Source organism: Bos mutus, chromosome 6 (assembly GCF_027580195.1).
Source record: "Bos mutus isolate GX-2022 chromosome 6, NWIPB_WYAK_1.1, whole genome shotgun sequence".
NCBI lineage: Eukaryota > Metazoa > Chordata > Mammalia > Artiodactyla > Bovidae > Bos > Bos mutus.
Genome location: NC_091622.1, coordinates 17,228,382 through 17,247,791, shown reverse-complemented (window position 1 = coordinate 17,247,791; position 19,410 = coordinate 17,228,382). Strand labels below are relative to the sequence as shown.

The 19,410-nt window shown below is 43.7% G+C and overlaps 1 protein-coding gene across 1 annotated transcript in view; it reads left to right on the top strand.

The window, feature by feature from the left end:
- The first annotated feature begins 3,422 nt into the window (after positions 1–3,422).
- HADH (hydroxyacyl-CoA dehydrogenase) overlaps positions 3,423–19,410 on the top strand; it is a 44,128-nt gene continuing 28,140 nt past the window's right edge. Inside the window, exon 1 of the mRNA XM_005896246.3 lies at positions 3,423–3,678. Coding sequence (XP_005896308.1) covers positions 3,547–3,678 — 132 coding nt within the window. The 5' untranslated portion in view covers positions 3,423–3,546. The remainder of the gene's footprint in view (positions 3,679–19,410) is intronic.

Below are 19,410 nucleotides of genomic sequence, written 5' to 3'. Positions count from 1 at the left end.
TGACTTCAGTTAAGTTTCTGAACCTCTCTGGGCCTCAGTTTCCTTACCTGTAAAAAGGGATACCCTTTCCTTTGCTGTTTCTGAATTAATCAGTGACTAGGGCCATGCTTCCCAGTATACCACTCTTCCTGCAGAGAGAAATGAAGCACCACCCCAAGAACAGGGTGAAGGTACAAGTCAAGGACCACAGAAATTGTTACCAGGTGCCCAGAAGCCCAAGGTTGCACTTAGGAAAAGAATTGCATTTCTGGCAAAAAGAAGAATGATTCTATTGTAACTGTCATCTTATCAGGACTGGGCAGGAATAGAGGTCAGTGTGGCCTTCCTGGTTCAGAGGAGTGTAAATGAGGGTTACATTCTGAGTGTAATACAGCTGGAAAGGTGCCTGAAGCCCAGGTTGTCTGCAGATGGTCATACTCCACACCAGGGACTGAGCAGGACTCTTGATGCTCACTCCAGTGCTCCTTTCTTCACATAATACAGATGGGCTCAGATTTGCTGAAAAATACTGTAGTGGTTCTTTCTTTTCTGAGGAAAGGAAATCAGAGATCTACTGCTAAGTTGCTTCAGTCGTGTCCGACTCTGTGTGACCCCATAGACGGCAACCCACCAGGCTCCTCTGTCCCTAGGATTCTCCAGGCAAGAACACTGGAGTGGGTTGCCATTTCAGAGATCTGAAAACGTACCAATTACTTGGGCATTATGTTTTACATTACACACAATAAAGCGCTTCCCAGGTGGCGCTAGTAGTGAAGAAACTGCCTGCTAATGAGATCCATGAATTTCATCCATGTCGGGAAGATCCCCTAGAGGAGGGCATGGCAACCCACTCCAGTATTCTTGCCTGGAGAATTCCACAGACAGAGGAGACTGGTGGGCTACAGTCCATAGGATCACAAAGACTTGGACACAACTGAAGTGACTTAGCATTTAAACTCATTAAAAAAATATATGTGGTGATGACAATATGTTTGGCTTAGCATTAGACACAACTTTGAAATAAGAACGAAAATCCACTGAAAGAATCATCTGTGCATCCTCCTATTCTACCATCCTAGCTTCACCCCTAAACATATCTAATTCCTCATCCTTTTCGTGTGGGCAATATTTTTTTACATTTCTACCTTTACATGTACTGCTTCCTATGCCTGGAATGCTTTTTTCTTCATAAATTAACTCATCTGTTCAAGTTACTAGGTTTTCTGTGTAATCTACTCATTTCAATTCTAGTCTTGTTGGTTTATGCAAAAGGAGTCTGGTAGGCTACAGTCAGTAGGGTCACAAAGATTCCGACACGAATGAGCAATGAACATATGCGCGCACGCACACACACACACACACACACACACACACACACACACTCTATGGCACTTAACAGACTTTATTTGGATGTGACAGTGTCTTCAGCCAATAATGATCTCCTTAGAAATGTCCCAAGCCTAACGGAGTGCTCAACACAAGCACTTCTCCCGTATTTTTACAGAATTAGAAATGAGATGAAAGCAAAGGAATTGTGAACAAGGGATTCACTATGTAAGTTACTTCCAATAGGAAGAGGCCGACTTTGGATGGTGGGTTGGCGAATCGTTATAAAATATTTAAAAATAAAATTTAAAAATTCTGTATTACTAAGGCACAGTAACTAAAAATTACTCACATGAGAAAACTGGCCTATTGTTATCAGTTACACTACAAAGGTTGCTCTTTGACTAAACTGTCCACATGTTCGCTCCCTGCATTGATAAAGATGTAAAGTTGAAATGGGCAATTAAAGGTTAAATCTCTCTTTCGCTTAGTGGGCCTGATTTTTACATTAAAACTCATGTGTCAGTAGACATTGCTTTGGCTGTGAGCACTTTATTTCCTTCCGTTTTTAGCAGGAACAATACGCACTGGGTTAGAATATTCCCTATTTCTGCTTTATTGACTATGCCAAAGCCTTTGACTGTGTGGATCACAATAAACTGTGGAAAATTCTGTAAGAGATGGGAATACCAGACCACCTGATCTGTCTCTTAAGAAATTTGTATGCAGGTCAAGAAGCAACAGTTAGAACTGGACATGGAACAACAGACTGGTTCCAAATAGGAAAAGGAGTATGTCAAGGCTGTATATTGTCACCCAGTTTATTTAACTTATATGCAGAGTACATCATGAGAAACGCTGGACTGAAAGAAACACAAGCTGGAATCAAGATTGCCAGGAGAAATATCAATAACCTCAGATATGCAGATGACACTACCCTTATGGCAGAAAGTGAAGAGGAACTAAAAAGCCTCTTGATGAAGGTGAAAGTGGAGAGTGAAAAAGTTGGCTTAAAGCTCAACATTCAGAAAATGAAGATCATGGCACCCAGTCCCATCACTTCATGGGAAATAGATGGGGAAACAGTGGAAACAGTGTCAGACTTTATTTTTCTGGGCTCCAGAATCACTGCAGATGGTGACTGCAGCCATGAAATTAAAAGACACTTACTCCTTGGAAAGAAAGTTATGACCAACCTAGACAGCATATTGAAAAGCAGAGACATTACTTTGCCAACAAAGGTTCGTCTAGTCAAGGCTATGGTTTTTCCTGTGGTCATGTATGGATGTGAGAGTTGGACTGTGAAGAAGGCTGAGCGCGGAAGAATTGATGCTTTTGAAGTGTGGTGTTGGAGAAGACTCTTGAGAGTCCCTTGGACTGCAAGGAGATCCAACCAGTCCATTCTGAAGATCAGTCCTGGGATTTCTTTGGAAGGAATGATGCTAAAGCTGAAACTCCAGTACTTTGGCCACCTCATGCGAAGAGTTGACTCATTGGAAAAGACTCTGATGCTGGGAGGGATTGGGGGCAAGAGGAGAAGGGGACGACAGAGGATGAGATGGCTGGATGGCATCACTGACTCGATGGACAGGAGTCTCAGTGAACTCCGGGAGTTGGTGATGGACAGGGAGGCCTGGCGTGCTGCGATTCATGCGGTCGCAAGAGTCGGACACGACTGAGCGACTGGTCTGATCTGACAGAATATTCCCTAGACTTGGTTATTTGCTGACGTGAATGGAAGGTGCTCATTTTTGGTTCCCCCATCACCACTGCAAAATAGCACGTATTTATTCGGCGCCGAGTTTTACACGAGGACTAACAGCGAGGAGTCAACAAGGCAACACCACCGACTTCGACTTACAAGGGGTCCGTGGCTTTTCCGAGGAAACACTGGGCCGGTACCCGAGCGCTAACCGCCCCTCCGCGTGTGGCCTGGTGGCGGTGACTGAGTTCAGGTCTTCGGATTCTCCAGACGCGGGCGGCTGCCCGAACCAGCCCAATGGGGGTTGGACGCCGCGCACGGACGTTCGAACGCCGTCCCTGGGGCCTCGGCCAATGGGGAAAGCGGGCCGCGAGGCTACGCCCAGCCGTCGGTGACGTCACGGCGACGCCCAGGGCGCGCGGGCTCCTGGGCGCCTGGGCCTCCGCCCCCTGACGTCGGGTCGCTGCTGTTTCTTGGGCTCCGTGCAGGTTGCTACTTAGCCAGGTCTTGTGCCTGTCGCTGCTTTCGCCATCTGCTCCATGGCTTTCGTAACCAGGCAGTTCGTGCGCTCCATGTCCTCCTCCTCCAGCGCCGCGGCCTCGGCGAAAAAAATCCTCGTCAAGCACGTGACGGTCATCGGCGGTGGGCTGATGGGCGCCGGCATTGCCCAGGTGGGCCGTCCGCGGGCACCTCTGCCCGCTCGTTTCTCTGCCCGTCCTGATAGGAAGGCGCTGGCGGGCCGTGACACGGAGTGGAGTGTCCGGCCCGAGGCCAGCGCTACGGGAGTCTTCATCCCGACCCTCCCCCGTGTAGTTTGAAATTTCTGGGCCTGTGGGTCTCCACTCCTCCCAAGGTCTAGTGTCTTTGGGCCGAGCCTCAGTTTCGGGGTTTGCTTCCCGAGACCCGGACTGCGATCACTTTTAATTTTATCAGTTATTCTGCAGTCGTTAGTCAGAGCAGTTTTCTGCTCTCCTAAATGGTTTTTCTCCCCTCCGAGTGTTTGCTTGCTGAAAAGAATAGTAGTCAGCACTTTTGTAGCATTTTGTAAAGTTACCCAATCGGAGCTTGTGAGGCCCTGAGACTTCACTAACAGCTGCACGAGATGTCTTTGACCCAGTGCCCTCTGGCGCTGGGGAGACTGGGGGAGGGGGCGACTGAGGGCTCTGAAGAAGCCTCTAATCTCGCTGCATCTGCAGGACTCTGCCCGGTTCCAGCTGAGCTGTGATTCAGGGTCAGGTGTGCAGTTATTACCTAGGTCCTGGGTTGGGAAGATCCCCTGGAGGAGGAAATGGCAGCCCACTCCAGGATTCTTGCCTGGAGAATTCCATGGACAGAGGACCCTGGCGGGCTGCAGTCCATGGGGTCACAAAGAGTCGGACACGACTGAGCAGGCGCGCGCGCACACACACACGCTGTGATTCTTGTATTTTTACTTACTGATATTTAACGGTTATTTTCTAGATCGGATCAGGTAGCCGTGATTTTCATAGCTTAGCTGATAATATTCTCAGCATTTCAGCCCTTTGCTACTTGTATTGTGGGCGGGGAGCATTTATCTAATTTTTCTTGGAGGAGTGATCATGATAGAGTTTAATTTTTTTTTTTTTTTAGTGTCTGTTTCTAGCTGCAGCGTCTGTTTTCTGTGCTTCCTTTTTAGAAAAATATTTTATTAGTAATACCTTAAAGTTTCCTACACTGCAGGTTTTTTGCAACATATTAATTTGAGAGCAATTTCTCTTGAAATCTGTATTTCATTAATGTTTTACCCTGAGATGCTCCTGTTTCTTCTCAGATCACCCTGTTTATTGTGTACATGCCTGGTGCTGGGTTCTGGAATCTTTATTATATGTGAGGTGGGAGGAGTAAGTCCCTTTAACCTTGAAAGTTCTACACTTTATATACTACATGATACTCAAAAGAAAGTTTAGGTTGAATGCCTTTGTATATCCCTGCTCCACCCAAAGCTCCCTGTGCCATGAGAGAGAGATTTATCCTGGGCAGGTATAAAATACTATATTTGCTTAAAAACCTGTAAACAGCATCTTAGTGGCAAGATATTAGAGCCTTGCTGCTGCTGCTGCTGCTATGTCGCTTCAGTCGTGTCCGACTCTGTGCGACCCCATAGACAGCAGCCCACAAGGCTCCGTCCTCCCTGGGATTCTCCAGGCAAGAACACTGGGGTGGGTTGCCATTTCCTTCTCCTATACATGAAAGTGAAAAGTGAAAGTGAAGTCGCTCAGTCGTGTCCAACTCTTAGCTACCCCTTGGACTGCAGCCCACCAGGCTCCTCCGTCCATGGGGTTTTCCAGGCAAGAGTACTGGAGTGGGGTGCCATCGCCTTCTCTGATTAGAGCCTTAAGCTCCCAATAACAATACAGGAAATGGGTTAGAAACTATAGTTGATGGTCCCGTCAAGACATGAGTGGAAGAGGATTAGAAGCTAAGTTGAAAGTGTCACTTCAGCTTTTGTACAAATTCAAGTTGCTCCGTTCTTGGAATGTTGTATCCATTATTGGCCAAAAAAGAGTGTTATGTAGTACAAAAATGCACACAGGTAGAACCTTAAATTATAAGTATGATGTTGGAGCTTTCATCTGAGAAAGAAGGGAGGAGCTTGTGCAGTTCAGACTTGTAGATCACATCCTTGCATAGTTGGACCAAGGTGTGCCTTTTGAAACCTAAGGTGTTAAAAAGAAAGCTGTTTACCCCTCAGAATGGAAATATAATGGAACTGTCATTCAAGAAGTTGATAAAGACCAAAGATTTAAGTAATTCTGTCCTTACATAACAAGGTTTAAAAGAGCCTCAGCCACTGTGGGTGGCAGTTTTAATCCTGTGGAGGGGAACCACCCTTTGCTGAAGAATATCTCTGTGCCACTTTCTGCCAGTCGGTTGGCTTTGATCTGTTTTTGCACTCTACCCTAGATCATGCCATTTGAGGCAGTGGTGCCTCATTCTTTATGCTCCTTGACCTACAGCTTTTGGTACTGGCTAAATCTGTTTTGCTTATTTAGTGCCATAGACTTCTTAGTTGCTACATCTTGACTGTAGATTGTATTCAGTTCACCGTGGGGAGCTGGGATGGCCTGTGCTGGCCTGCCTCACATTGGCAGTACTGATATGGGAAACGTGCTTCTGTGCCTTATTTTACTAATCTCTGAGGTAGGAGCAGCCTCCGGGAGAGTGAAGGGATCAAATGGATTAGCACACATCAAGCCCTTAGCACAGTGGCGTTTAGTAGGAACTCGAATGTTAGCTGTCTTGAGGGTTATTACCTTTATGGCGTTACCCTTGTCCTTTTGTCATTGTCCCCTCACAGCATTCCCATCTCTGATCTTGCTGCTGTGGTAGGACTGTAATATTCAGATGGAGAGTGTTGGTTGTGCTTCTGTCCCTTCTTGTTTGATCTTCAAGGTGAATGCCAGTTGGCAATGCAGTTTGTTACGGGGACCTCTGAAAAGAGGGAAGGCGTTTTTTATTCTCTTCAGTAAAGCTTTAAAAGCATAAGCACAAAGTAACACCTAAATTACGCCCTTAATTTGCATTTAGCTTCATTCTCCAGAACTCTTTCTGAAGTAGTTTAAATTTTAATCAAGGTGTAGTTCTATTTACATTTTTAATACTTTAAAATTTTGTCATTTTTGGCATGTGTTCCAGTTCATGTTGAGTAGGATGAAAAAAAAAACAAACCCTAGATTTTGTGGGAGCCTGACACGTTTCTCAAGCAATTAAGCAATTTAAGACAAGTGAGTTCTGTGTTTAATAATATGAAGTTGATCAGAGTACAGACCATATGTATATTTGTTTTGTCCAAGAGTTCTTTGCCTGTCATTTTTTTTTGCTTGTTTTAAATTAAACACACACACACACACCTGACTCATGGTTAATATTTAAGTAAGATTAACTTGTTTTGTGTGTTCACACATTATTCTTACTTGGGTCTGATTGCCAGTTTATCTTCAGCTGGATATTTAGGCCAGCAAAGACACTTCCACCAGTAATTGACCCTTGAGTAGGGGATGGGTTGTTTTTTGCTTTGTAAAGAAGTGGAAAAGGAAGAAAGTTATTAGCTGTGCATTTCTTCAATTTGTAGAATGAGTTTAAGCTTCGCTTCCTGCATTGCCTTTTTTTCATATAAGGAGCTCAGAGAGTTTATGGCTTTCATTTAGTTACCGGTGGGCAGCCAGTGGGATTTCTGGGAATGACATTTCAGGAGTGGACTTCTTGGCTTTCTGATTTACCTTGCTTTTAGTATGCCATACTTTGAGGAAGTGAGAATTGGCATCTTGAAGGGGGTTGGAGCTGGGTTTGCACCCAAAGACTTTTTTTTTGGTCCCTCTTAAAGAGCAAAAAGTGCACATTTTTTCTGGGGAGAACTCCTTAGGCTGTTAAAACAGGATGGGGTTGGGGGAGCCGTATTCTAAGCTACAGATATATGTTTCCCTGACGTTGTATTACTGAGGACTCAAGTGGGTTGGAAGTCTCCTCTCTCGGCTCTGCATTGGTTCACCCATCTCTTTTTCCTGCCCCCCAACTCTGACTTTTCTGATGCTGAATAGAAGAATCATCAGAATTGCTTTGTGTTATTTAGCTTTACTTTTTCCCTGTTGCCTCAGTGAGTTTGCCTCTGTTGAAATTTGCTTGAAAGCAGAGCAGGGGCCTAGGAGAAGTTTTAAGATCTCAGGAGCCTGGCACCATCATTAAGTTGTAAGCTCTCCTTTGGGACTCAGACTTCTTTATGGAGGGAATAGTTTTATTCCCAGGTGTTAACTTTGTCCTCAGGCGCATGGGGTGTGTTTGTCGTGAAGTTCTTTCCTCACTTCCTGTGTTGACGCTCGGTTCTTAATTGGGCTGTTCTCTGATCTCCATGATGTATTGGGGACAGTAAAATAGCTTCTGTCGACATGTTAGTCTTTGGACTTGGGGTGCGGCTGGGGATACTCTAGAAGAGGTAGGGCTGACAGGGAGAAAAATGAATGCCATGGAATATGTTTGGACATTGTAGAGCAGAAATGGTACCTCGATCAGGTTTTGGGTTTTCTCTGCTGTGTCCTGGATGCACCTCACAATTATCTGCCCCTTTCTTGAGTTTCTAATTTCATTTCTTCTTCCTCCCTCTTCTCCCCAGTTCTGCCTTAGGCACATACCTCACTGCCTAGCTCTCCTGGAACCACAGGCAAGTAATGCTGCTGGTCGCTGTGCTGTATCTTCCTCCAGGATATGCTGAGTGTGTGATGGTTTCTGCTGAGTGTGATTGAAAGTGTGATTGAAAGGCACTTAAGGTGCCTGCTGGATTTGGGTTCCAGCCCTTCTCCTCCTGGGTGTGAGAATCTCGAGCGAGTCTCTTAACCTCTCTCCGCTTCTTCCCTTATCAACAAATAGTGTTACTTCTCTTAGTGTTCTGAGGGAGGAAATGAGCTAAGTGCTTAGAACTGTACTAATGTGTTCAGTGGAAGCTGTTTAATAATTGTTAGCTGCTTTTATTTGGTGTAGATCCATCAGCTCTAATCTGGTGAGGATTTCTCTTATTTTAGATTCTTTTAGCAATGCTAAAAGATCTGATAGTCAGCTTGGGAGAGTTCAAACAATTCTAAAGATTTTAAGACTAATTGTGTGGGTTGTTGAGAGATAACCTTAGTGCTTTCTTTACTCGTATTTGGTTATTACAGTAAGTTCATACTCAGAGCATTTAAATCTGAGCCTGGCACTTAAAAAACACTACAGATGTATGTGTGTTTTGTTCACTTTTTTTCTGTTCTGAGTACTTTAATGTCTCTGTCATTTCTTGTGACCGTTATAATAATCATCCCAGCAGAGCTGTCACCTGGGTTCAAGGGTCAGCGGCAGAGCTGAGGCTGGAACTCAGGTCTTTCACTTACCGTTCTGCTGGCTGGAGATTCCTGTGGCTGAGATGACCACCGTTCTGCATGTACCTTTTGGCCTCTACTGTCTTTGGGGAGAAGTGTGGCCTCCATGGGCAAGGGGATCTGTGGGTGTCTGGAGTCAGCAGTTAGCATCTTGTCCTTTCTTCAGCTCCAGATTTAGCTGATCATCTCCATACTCTGCTACCATCTTTCTGCCCATAATAGACTCAGACTCCCCTGGCATGACTTCTTTGTTCTCTCCAGCTTTCCCAGAGAGCTTCCTCCCTCTGTGGTTGACCTTGTGGCCACCTCTGAAGATGGGGTTGCTGTCAGAATGTCCACCATTCTGCAGAAGGCTCTGAGGAATGCTCCTGCCCCTGTTCTTTCCTTTCTAATTCCTAGAACAAGGATTGATACCTGAATTGTTGAGGAAGCATCTTAATTGGTTCATTTCAGCAGAATCTAACAGAAGAAAAAACCCTCCTAATAACCATTGCCATATTAATCTTCCTAGAGAATAGTTAGGATGTGCAGCTCTCTTCTCTACTCAGAAAGTATCCATTCTGGCAATGTCCTTCAGAGATTCTTAATATAATTGAGAGCTTGTTGATACCACTGATGTGTCCGTCTATCCCATCTCCTTTCCAGAATTTGTGGGAGATGGTGTGGAGAGTCCAGGAAGAGAAGTTATTCTTTCTCTCCATCACCAAACCCAGATGCTTACTGAATTTTTAAAAAAAATGTGTATTTAACAGACTCACTTAAAAATGGAGGCACATTCCTTTGGCTTTTTAGAAATAGTTTTTTAAGTATAAAAATATAAGTTAAAAAAAGAGGCGAACCAATGAACTTAACGGTTTTAAGGATAAACCAGCTGTGGTGGTGCTGGAATGCTTCAACAGAATGCCTTTTTCTGATTGTTAAAGTAAGTGAACACAACTGGTATTGATGGCAAAGTTCAAGGCATTGCATAACCGGAGATAATCATGAACCCAGACTTGCCAGCTCTGGGAGATGCAACTGATTTATGATTTTTTCCTCCCTGGATCACGTCCTGAGAACCCAAGGGCAGGTTTTCATGCAGAGGTGCAGCAGCCTCAGGGGAGCAGTGACTCAGTGTACTTATTCTGGGTGAACACTTCCTCTGGGTGTCGGGAAGTCAGAATTTGGTTGTGGCAGAGGGTACATAAAACTCAGCGGTTTTCAGAGTGAGTGTAATGTTGAAATGTAGCCCTCCTGTAGTGTAAAGGCACATGGAGCCCCTCACTGGACCAGTTGCTGCAATTCTCACAAATTGATAACTCAAGTAATAATTCAGAGAAGGGGCTTCAAATCTAGTGGTATGTTTGCAAAAATATAGAAATCCTGCACACTTCTGCTTGGCATGTTTCCTTGGCCCTGGGACTGGAGTACTTGGGCATTTTGACAAGTGTGCTATTTACTGGGCCTATTTTTATAGCTCTGAAGCATCCTTGTCCAAAAATATTTCCCTCTGGCTAAGCCTGCTTCCCACCAAAGCTAGAGGAGTCAGTTGGAGTTGAGGACATAGCCGTCAAATACATTTTTTTTTTCCCGTTGCAGACTTTTTGTCCTCAAGGTCTTGTAGTCACTATCGTATAAAACTAGAGTCCTCAATGGGTCTTCAGTGGGTTGATTCAGATTATTGGTACTCAGGTTAAAGTGCCAGGGAAAGTCCTCCTTATTTATTGAAAATATATCTATGGGAGATGAAAAAGGATCGCTTATTTTTGTGATCTACTCTTCCACTCGGAAAGTTCGGAATAATTCATTGATTAATTTGAGAAAAATGAGTGTGATTGGTTTCCTTGCATCTAAGACATGTGAAATTCTTTCCTAAGTAAGAACCTTCAGTAATGTAATTTTGAAAACCGGGTGTGACTCGTCAATATCACTCTTACGAACAGTGTTGATAAGTGGATACAAACCACCCCCAAGCTTGTTAATGTTGCAGAGCAGCGCTGTAAAGCAGTAGGTCTCACGCCTCGACAGGGACCATCGTGGTGCTTGAGCTTTAGCAGAACTGCTCAGGCTGATTCTAGCCCTGCCTGGGCCGACCTGCACAGCACGGTTGCTATCCACAGTCATGGTCCTGTCTTTTGACACACATACGTGCATGTTTCTCTTGGGTGGAATTGCTGGATTACAAAAGATGAATATATTCAACTTCAGCAGATAATGCTGAACAGTTTTCCAAAGTGGTTATATCAGGTTAGAGTTCTGCCATCAGGGTGTGAAGGTCCTCCTTGCTCTATGGGATTATGTTGTTGTTCCTTTAGTCATTCTAGTGGGTTTAGTGATATTTCATTGTATTTTTATTAGAATTTCCTGTTTACTAATGAGGTGAACCCCTTTTCATATGTTTATTGGCCATATATATTCTTATACAATGTCTTATTAGATTTCATTCCTATTTTACTATTGTGTTGTACATTTTCCCCTAATTGATTTGTAGGAAATGTTTATGAATTCTGATTATGATTTCTTATATGTATTTCAGATATCTTCAATTTCCTGCATTGACTTTAATTTTCTTTGTGGTTACCATCAGGCTAACATATAATAACTTGTATGTGTAACAGTCTGTATTCGATTTAATAACAACTTAAGTTTGATCCTATTTTGATGCTCAACATTAGTAACCCTCCTTGGTTTATGTGTTTGATGTCACGTTTCATACTTTTTTATCTTGTGCATCCCTTAACTATTCTATTCCAGTAGAACTATTCAAAACCCTAAAGCATGATGCCATCAAGGTGTTGCATTCAATATGTCAGCAAATCTGGAAGACCTAGCAGTGGCCACAGGACTGGACCTTTTCTTATCCCAATTCCCAAGAAGGGTAGTACTGAAGAATGTGCTAACCATCAGACAGTTGCACTCATCTCTCATGCTAGTAAGGTCATGCTTAAAATCTTGCATGCTAGGCTTCAGCATTATGTGAACCCAGAACTTCCACATGTCCATGCTGGGTTTAGAAAAGGAAGAGCAACCAGAGGTCAAATTGCCAACATTTGCTAGATCATAGAGAAGGCTAGGGAATTCCAGAAAAACATCTACCTCTGTTTCATCTACTGTGCTAAAGCCTTTGACTGTGTGGATCATAATAAACTGTGGAAAGCTCTTAAAGAGTGGGAATACCAGCCCATCTTATCTGTCTCCTGAGAAATCTGTACGCAGGTCAAGAAGCAACAGTTAGAACGCTATATGGAACAACTGATTAGTTCAAGATTGAGAAAGGAGTATGACAAGGCTGTCTGCTGTCAACCTGTTTGTCTAACCTATATGCTGAGCACATCATGAGAAATGCTGAACTGGATGAGTTACAAGCTGGAATCAAGATAGGCAGGAGAAACATCAACAACCTCAGATAAGTGGATGATAGCACTCTAATGGCTGAAAGCGAAGAGGAACTAAGAGCCTCTTGATGAGGGTGAAGGAGGAGAGTGAAAGAGCCAGCTTAAAACTAAATATTAAAAAAGCTAAGATCATGGCATCTGGCATCTATTTGCATTGCAAATGGAAGGGGAAAAGGTGGAAGTAGTGACAAATTTCCTCTTCTTGTGCTCTAAAATCACTGCAGATGGTAACTGCAGCCATGAGATCAGAAAACAGCCGCTTCTTGGTGGGAAAGCTATGACAAACCTAGCCAGTGTGTTGAAAAGCAGACACATTATTCTGCCGACAAAGGTCCGTATAGTCAAGGCTGTGGTCTTCCCAGTGGTCATGTAGGGTTGTGAGAACTGGATCATAAAGAACGCAGAACACCAAAGAATTGATGCCTTTGAACTGTGGAGCTGGAGAAAACTCCTAAGAGTTCCTTGGACAGCAAGAAGATCAAACCAGTCAACCTTAAGGGAAATCAGCCCTGAATGCTCATTGGAAGGACTGATGCTGAAGCTGAAGCTCCAGTATTTTGGTCATCTGATGTGAATAGCTGACTCATTGGAAAAGTCCCTGATGCTGGGAAAGATTGAGGGCAGAAGGAGAAGAGGGCATCAGAGGATGAGATGACTGGATGGCATCACCGATGGGATGGACATGAACTTGGGCAAACTCTGGGAGATGGTGAGGGACAGGGAGGCCCGGCGTGCTGCAGTCCATGGGGTCGCACAGAGTTGGATACGATTGGGTGACTGAACAACAACAATAACCCCTTAACTAATTATAGTAATCATGTTTTTTTTTTTAACTGCTTTTTTTGTCTTTTAACATTTATACTAGCTTTATAAATGATTAATCTACCACCTTTTTTATATATGTTTACCTTCCTGGTGAGATTTATTCTTTCATATGTGTTCTTGTTACTAATTAGTGCCCTTTCTTTTCAGCTTAAAGTCCCATTAACGTTTCTTGTAATACAGATTTAGTAGTGTTGAACTCCTTCACTCTGAGCTTTGCCAGGGAGAATGTTCTTGGTTGGAAGTTTTTGTTTTTGTTTTCAGTACTTTGTATACATTGTGCCACTCCCTTCTGGCCTACAATGTTTCTGCTGTTGGTCTTAGTGGGGATTCCCTTGTGTGTAGCAAGTTGGTTTTCTCCTGATGCTTTTAATATTTTACAACATTAATCTTTGTCTTTAACTTTTGACATTTTAATTCTAGTGTGTCTTGGTGTGGGTCTCATTTAGTCAGAATCCAGGAAGAGGAGCTTCCCTGGTAGCTCAGCTGGAAAGGAATCCACCTGCAATGCAGGCGACCTTGGTTTGATTCCTGCGTTGGGAAGATTCCCTGGAGAAGGGATAGGCTACCCACTCCAGGATTCTTGGGCTTCCCTGGTGGCTCAGACAGCAAAGAATCTGCCCTCAATGAGGGAGACCTGAGTTCGATTCCTGGGTTGGGAAGATCCCCTGTGGGAGGAAATGACAGTTCCTGCCTAGAGAATCCCCATGGACAGAGGTGCCTGGCAGGCTGTAGTCCATGGGGTTGCAAAGGTCAGACATGACTGAGAGACTAAGCACTAAGCACAGGAGTAGGGGACGGCACTGAAATGGATGATCGTGACACAGTGTGGTGGGTGCAGGGGTAGGGGAGTGCAGGGGTGTTACCGGAACGTGGAGGACTCCTTGCTTGGGACTCAGAGGGTCTTGGGGGTGGCAGTGCTTAGTATCTGGAAGTGATACTTGGGCTTTGTTAATGAGGGAAGTTGGGGAGAAGGTTGGACAGTACAGAGGCCTGGAGGTGAGAGGCGATAGCAGCTGTAGGCACCTACACGCCTTGTGGCAGTCTCTGGCAACAGTGAGCAGTGTGTCTGGAGAGGAGGTGGCTCCCTTTCCTGGAGGGCCTTGCGTGCCATGTGTAGGAGCTTTTATTTTGTGATCACCAGGAGCCATTGAAAAGCTTAGTTAGTAATATAGACAGAAGTACCTTTTACAGAATTATCTTTTGGATAGATATGTGATCTTAGGTGAATAATATTTTTGCTTTAGTTGCTGTGGCTTTTCTCAGTAAAATGAAGGTATGTTGAATTAAAGGTTTTTGTGTGTTGTATGTGGTAAAAAAAAAATACATAAAGTAAAACTTACTTGAAAAATGTACAGTTCACTAAATAGACATTTCTCCAAAGAAGACATACAGATGGCTAACAAACACATGAAAAGATGTTCAACATCACTCATTCTCAGAGAAATGCAAATCAAAACCACAATAAAGTACCATCTCACGCCAGGCAAAATGGCTGCTCTCCAAAAACCTATAAGCAATCAATGCTGGAAAGGGTGTGGATACACTGTTGGTGGGAATGCAAACTAGTACAGCCTCTATGGAGAACAGTGTGGAGATTCCTTAAACAACTGGAAATAGAACTGCCATACGACCCAGCAATCCCACTGCTGGGCATACACACTGAGGAAACCGGAATTGAAGGAGACACATGTACCCCAATGTTCATTGCAGCACTGTTTATAATAGCCAGGACATGGAAGCAACCTAGATGTCCATCAGCAGATGAATGGATAAGAAAGCTGTAGTACATATACACAATGGAGTATTACTCAACCATTAAAAAGAATACATTTGAATCAGTTCTAATGAGGTGGATGAAACTGGAGCCTATTGTACAGAGTGAAGTAAGCCAGAAAGAAAAACACCAATACAGGATACTAATGCATATATATGGAATTTAGAAAGATGGTAACGATAACCCTATATGTGAGACAGCAAAAGAGACACAGATGTATTGAACAGTCTTTTGGACTCTGTGGGAGAGGGCGAGGGTGGGATGATCTGAGAGAATAGCACTGAAACATGTATATTATCACATGTGAAACAGATCGTCAGTCCAGGTTTGAGGCATGAGACAGGGTGCTCGGGGCTGGTGCACTGGGATGACCCAGAGGGATGGGATGGGGAGGGAGTTGGGAGGGGGGTTCAGGATGGGGAACGTGTACACCCGTGGCTGATTCATGTCAACGTATGACAAAACCACTACAGTGTTGTAAAGTAATTAGCCTACAATTAAAATAAACAAATTAAAAAAAATAAAAACTACAAATAAATACTATAACACACATCAGCTTGGAAAAATTAGAAAAATCTGATAAAGTGTTGGTAAGGATATGGAGAAACAGGAAGTTCATGTTTCCTGTTGTTGGTGGGAATGTATCAATAGATTAGTGTAACTGTTTGGGAAATGCTTTGGCATTTATCTAATAAAACTGAAAATATGCACATAAAAAACTGTACAGTTCAGTGGCATTTAAGTACATGCCCATTAAATAATAATCGCCCATCTCTCCTCCCCCAGCCTCTGGTGGCCATCCTACTTTCAGTCTCTATGAATCCGACTGTTCTAGATTCTTCGTATGAGAGAAATCATTCAGTATTTGTCCTTTTGTGACTGCTTTATTTCATCTAAAAACCTTAAAGGTTTGTCTGTGTTGTAGCATGTGTCAGAATGTCTTTCCTGTTTGAGGAATAATACTGCATCGGGATATTTTTAGTGGAGTCATATTCCGTTGCATGTCTGTAGCACACTGTCTGCCCGTTCACCCATCAGTGGACACTCGGGCTGCTCCCACCTTTTGGTTATTGGGGATGCTGCCATGAACATGGTCTGCAGCTATGTGAGAGTGTTGCTTCTAAGTCTGTGTTAGAGTCCTTTTGGATATATATCCAGAAGTGGAATTCCTGGATAATATGGTCATTATTTTTAGTGTTTGGAGGAACTCTTATAGCATATTCCACAGGGACTGCATCAGCAGTGTGCAGGAGTTCCAGTCTCTCCATATCTTTGCTAACACTTATTTTATGTTTTTTGTTTTTGTTTCTTTTTTTAAAATAATAGCCATCATAGTAGGTCTGAATAGATCAGAGGGTGTTTTTTTTTGAATTTTAATTGGAGGCTAATTACTTTACAGATCAGAGGTTTTTGACACTATACTCTGATGGACTTTAGGGTTAGGAGTTCAGTGCGGTTCCTTGGTGGTTCCCAAACCCCTCTCTCCTGACCTATGCTTTATGTATTGCTCTTCTGTATACATTCTTAGGAGGAATAATTTCATGGCTAAAAAGCCTGAAAACGGTTGCACTGATTCTCCTGCTGTAGTAATTGATGATCTGGATTATCTGTAGCTAATAAAGCTGAACAGTAAATAATTTTCCCTCTCTCTCACCTTGCAGTAGTTGAGAAACTAAGGTGCCTCTCACCCTCTCCTTGCTGTGATAGAGAAGAAAGCTACACTGGAGGGAAGCCTGTGTTGTGTGTCTGCCGCCGTCCCTGCCCTGGCTGCCATGTGTCCCTCACAGATGGACGGACACACACAGGGTCTGCATGTCTCTTTGCCCACAGCCCTTTTGATAAATGGTACAGGACACATTGACATGCTGGAGGAAATTAAGCATCAGTCCAGTTTTGAAAGTACAGAGGTGGTCATATTACGTGGCAGTTGCCCTCTAGTTCCCCTTTGCCTGGCATCTCCACCACCAGTGCCAGAGAATGGTTGATCTGCCCACCAAAATAATAGAGAGATTTTTGTGGTATTTTTTTTTAATCTGGTAATTGACTAAAGAATCCAGTTATTCTTTTTTTTTTCTGTCTATCCTTTTATATGTGTGATTTTTCATAATTCTATTAATAACTTGATTATGTAAAATTTGTTATAAAGAGTTTCTAGTAGCAAAACCAGTCATGGTTTCTTGAGAACTTATTCCTAAGATAGTTCACAAACTGAAGCTTTTAAAAACTAGACCTATTATTCACCCATTCTTTTCATGAAGATTAAGTGTGCCTTTGTGCCAGACATTGAGGTGGGTGAGAGGTAGTATGTGGTTGCTGCCCTTGAATTGCTCACCATCCAGAAGAGGCACAAGTGTGAACAGCTAACGTCATGAAGGCACAGATGCCCTGCTTGCCATATCTGGGATGCCACCTGACACAGATGAAGGTTTTAGTGGGTTAAATACCTTACCTTAAGATACGGCCTTTACACACTTAAAATATGATGTTATAGATATATGGGATATATCTTCTTAGGTAAGGAAAAAGGGACATTAAAAAGTATGTGTTTAAAAAAAGGCGTATGTATGTAACTGCACTACATATATGTGTATGAAATTTGCGTTTACTGGAAATTTTGGTTGGACTGAAGTTCAGAGTATGACAGAACTACCCTATGTTTGGCTTTGTGGTCACAGCTACTTCGGATTCTGAAGAAGTAGACGATGTGGCAGGTCTTTTGAAAAGGTCTCTAGCTATTATTCAGTATTTTGAGTTCATCATCAAAAGCTGGTGTTAGTTAATTTTTCCATGTCTAATTTATCTTTCACATATGGAATTTCTCCTACATCGTCATTGGTTTATGACCTTTATTCTAAAATTCGTGAGGTTTTTTACAACTTGAAATCGCTTACAACCATTTGTTTTTTATTTCTCTCTTATATTCATGTCCTGGGGTTTGGGCTGCTGTTAACATAACTGAGTGATCATTGGTAGCTGTGACTCTCACCAGCTCCACACTGTTTTTTTCCCTATGTTTAGGGTCCTGCAGGAAGGACCTGCTATATCTGTAAGTCAGTAGAGCACAAAGGAGCGACTACCTGTGCTAGAGGTTGAGAGAGCGTTCTCCGAGGGAGAGAGGGCTGGCATCAGGGAGGTGGAGGCGCTTCCTGAGGGAGGGAACCTCAGGGCCGGGTTGTGGAGCCGGGAAGCAGCCCAAGGAGCATTGTGATGGGGCTGGGGGAGGGCACAGGCTTGGGTCACCCTGCTCTCGGCACCTGGTGGTGAGCAGTGAGTTACCGGACAAGACCACGTACAGGTGATGAGTGGCAGGGGACACAAGGACCAGATCAGTGTCGCCACTAAGGCATTCAGATCTAAGAGCAGAGGCCGCGTGGCACCTTTGACTGGTGTCAGGCAGCCTAGTAACAGCAGTAAAAATCTAGCTCTAAGGTTTAAAACAAGAAAAAGCACATTCATTTGGGGAGGGTAGCTTTTGAAAGGGGCCTTAAATGATGGATAGAACTTCTTTGGATGTAATTAGGGCCGAGGCTAAGAAAAAAGTGTTGTCCAGCAACTCTTGTGACCCTCAGGATAGTGGCAACATTAATGGAGGCCAAGAGAACCGGTTTTAGGGTCACAAGGCATTGACTGCAGGCTTCCCAGGTGGCTCAGTGGTAACGAGCCTACCTGCCAATGTAGGAGACCCAAGAGACACAGGTTCAATCCCTGGGTCGGGAGGATCGCCTGGAGGAGGGCCTGGTAACCCACTTCAGTATGCTCGCCTGGAGAATACCATGGACAGTGGAGCCTGGCGGGCTGCAGTCCATGGGGTCACAGAGTTGGACACGACTGAAGCGACCTAGCATGCACGCACATGGCATAGACTAGCTTAGGACAGAATGTGCTGGTGTCACACCTAGCTGGAATTATGAGAATGATTAAGGTTCCAGAAAGAAAAGATGTAAAGACAGAGAAGAATACTGAAGGCAGAACCTTGAAAGATACCTTTGAGAAGATTGAGAGAATTAATATGGCTAAAAGGAACAGATAGAGATAAGAAATGGGAGAATTTCAAAAAGGAAGGCTTAGCTGGCAGCGAGTGGGGCTGTGGGAAAGTAGATGAGGCCAAAGAACAGGCGCTGGCTTTAGCGCCTGGAAGGCCTTTAATGCCTTCTTGCTTTCAGCAGTGCTGGTGCTCGTACAGCTGTGTCCCCTGGCGGTTGAAGGGCTTTTGTAGTGAAGCAAAGGTCAGCTTCAGGTGGCTAAGGAAATTTGTGGGTGTTCCCCCTGCTTTTTAAAGGAAAAGGGTTCCTAACCTGTTTGTAAAAATGCAAGGACACAGAAGAGAAAACCTGAAAAGGGGCAATGAAAACCAGAAAGGGGGCAAGTTGTGAGAAGATGTAATTTTAAAGGCAAAGTAAAATATTTTCCTTTAGAGGCAGTACTTGGATCTATGATTAAGCCTTGGACCCTTACAGAAGGAAGAAGGGGCCTGCCTAGAATAAAATCATGAAGCTGTTGTGATATACTGGGCACTGTTCTGGGTGCCTAGCATATCACATGTTCTTTAACTCTTAATCCTCT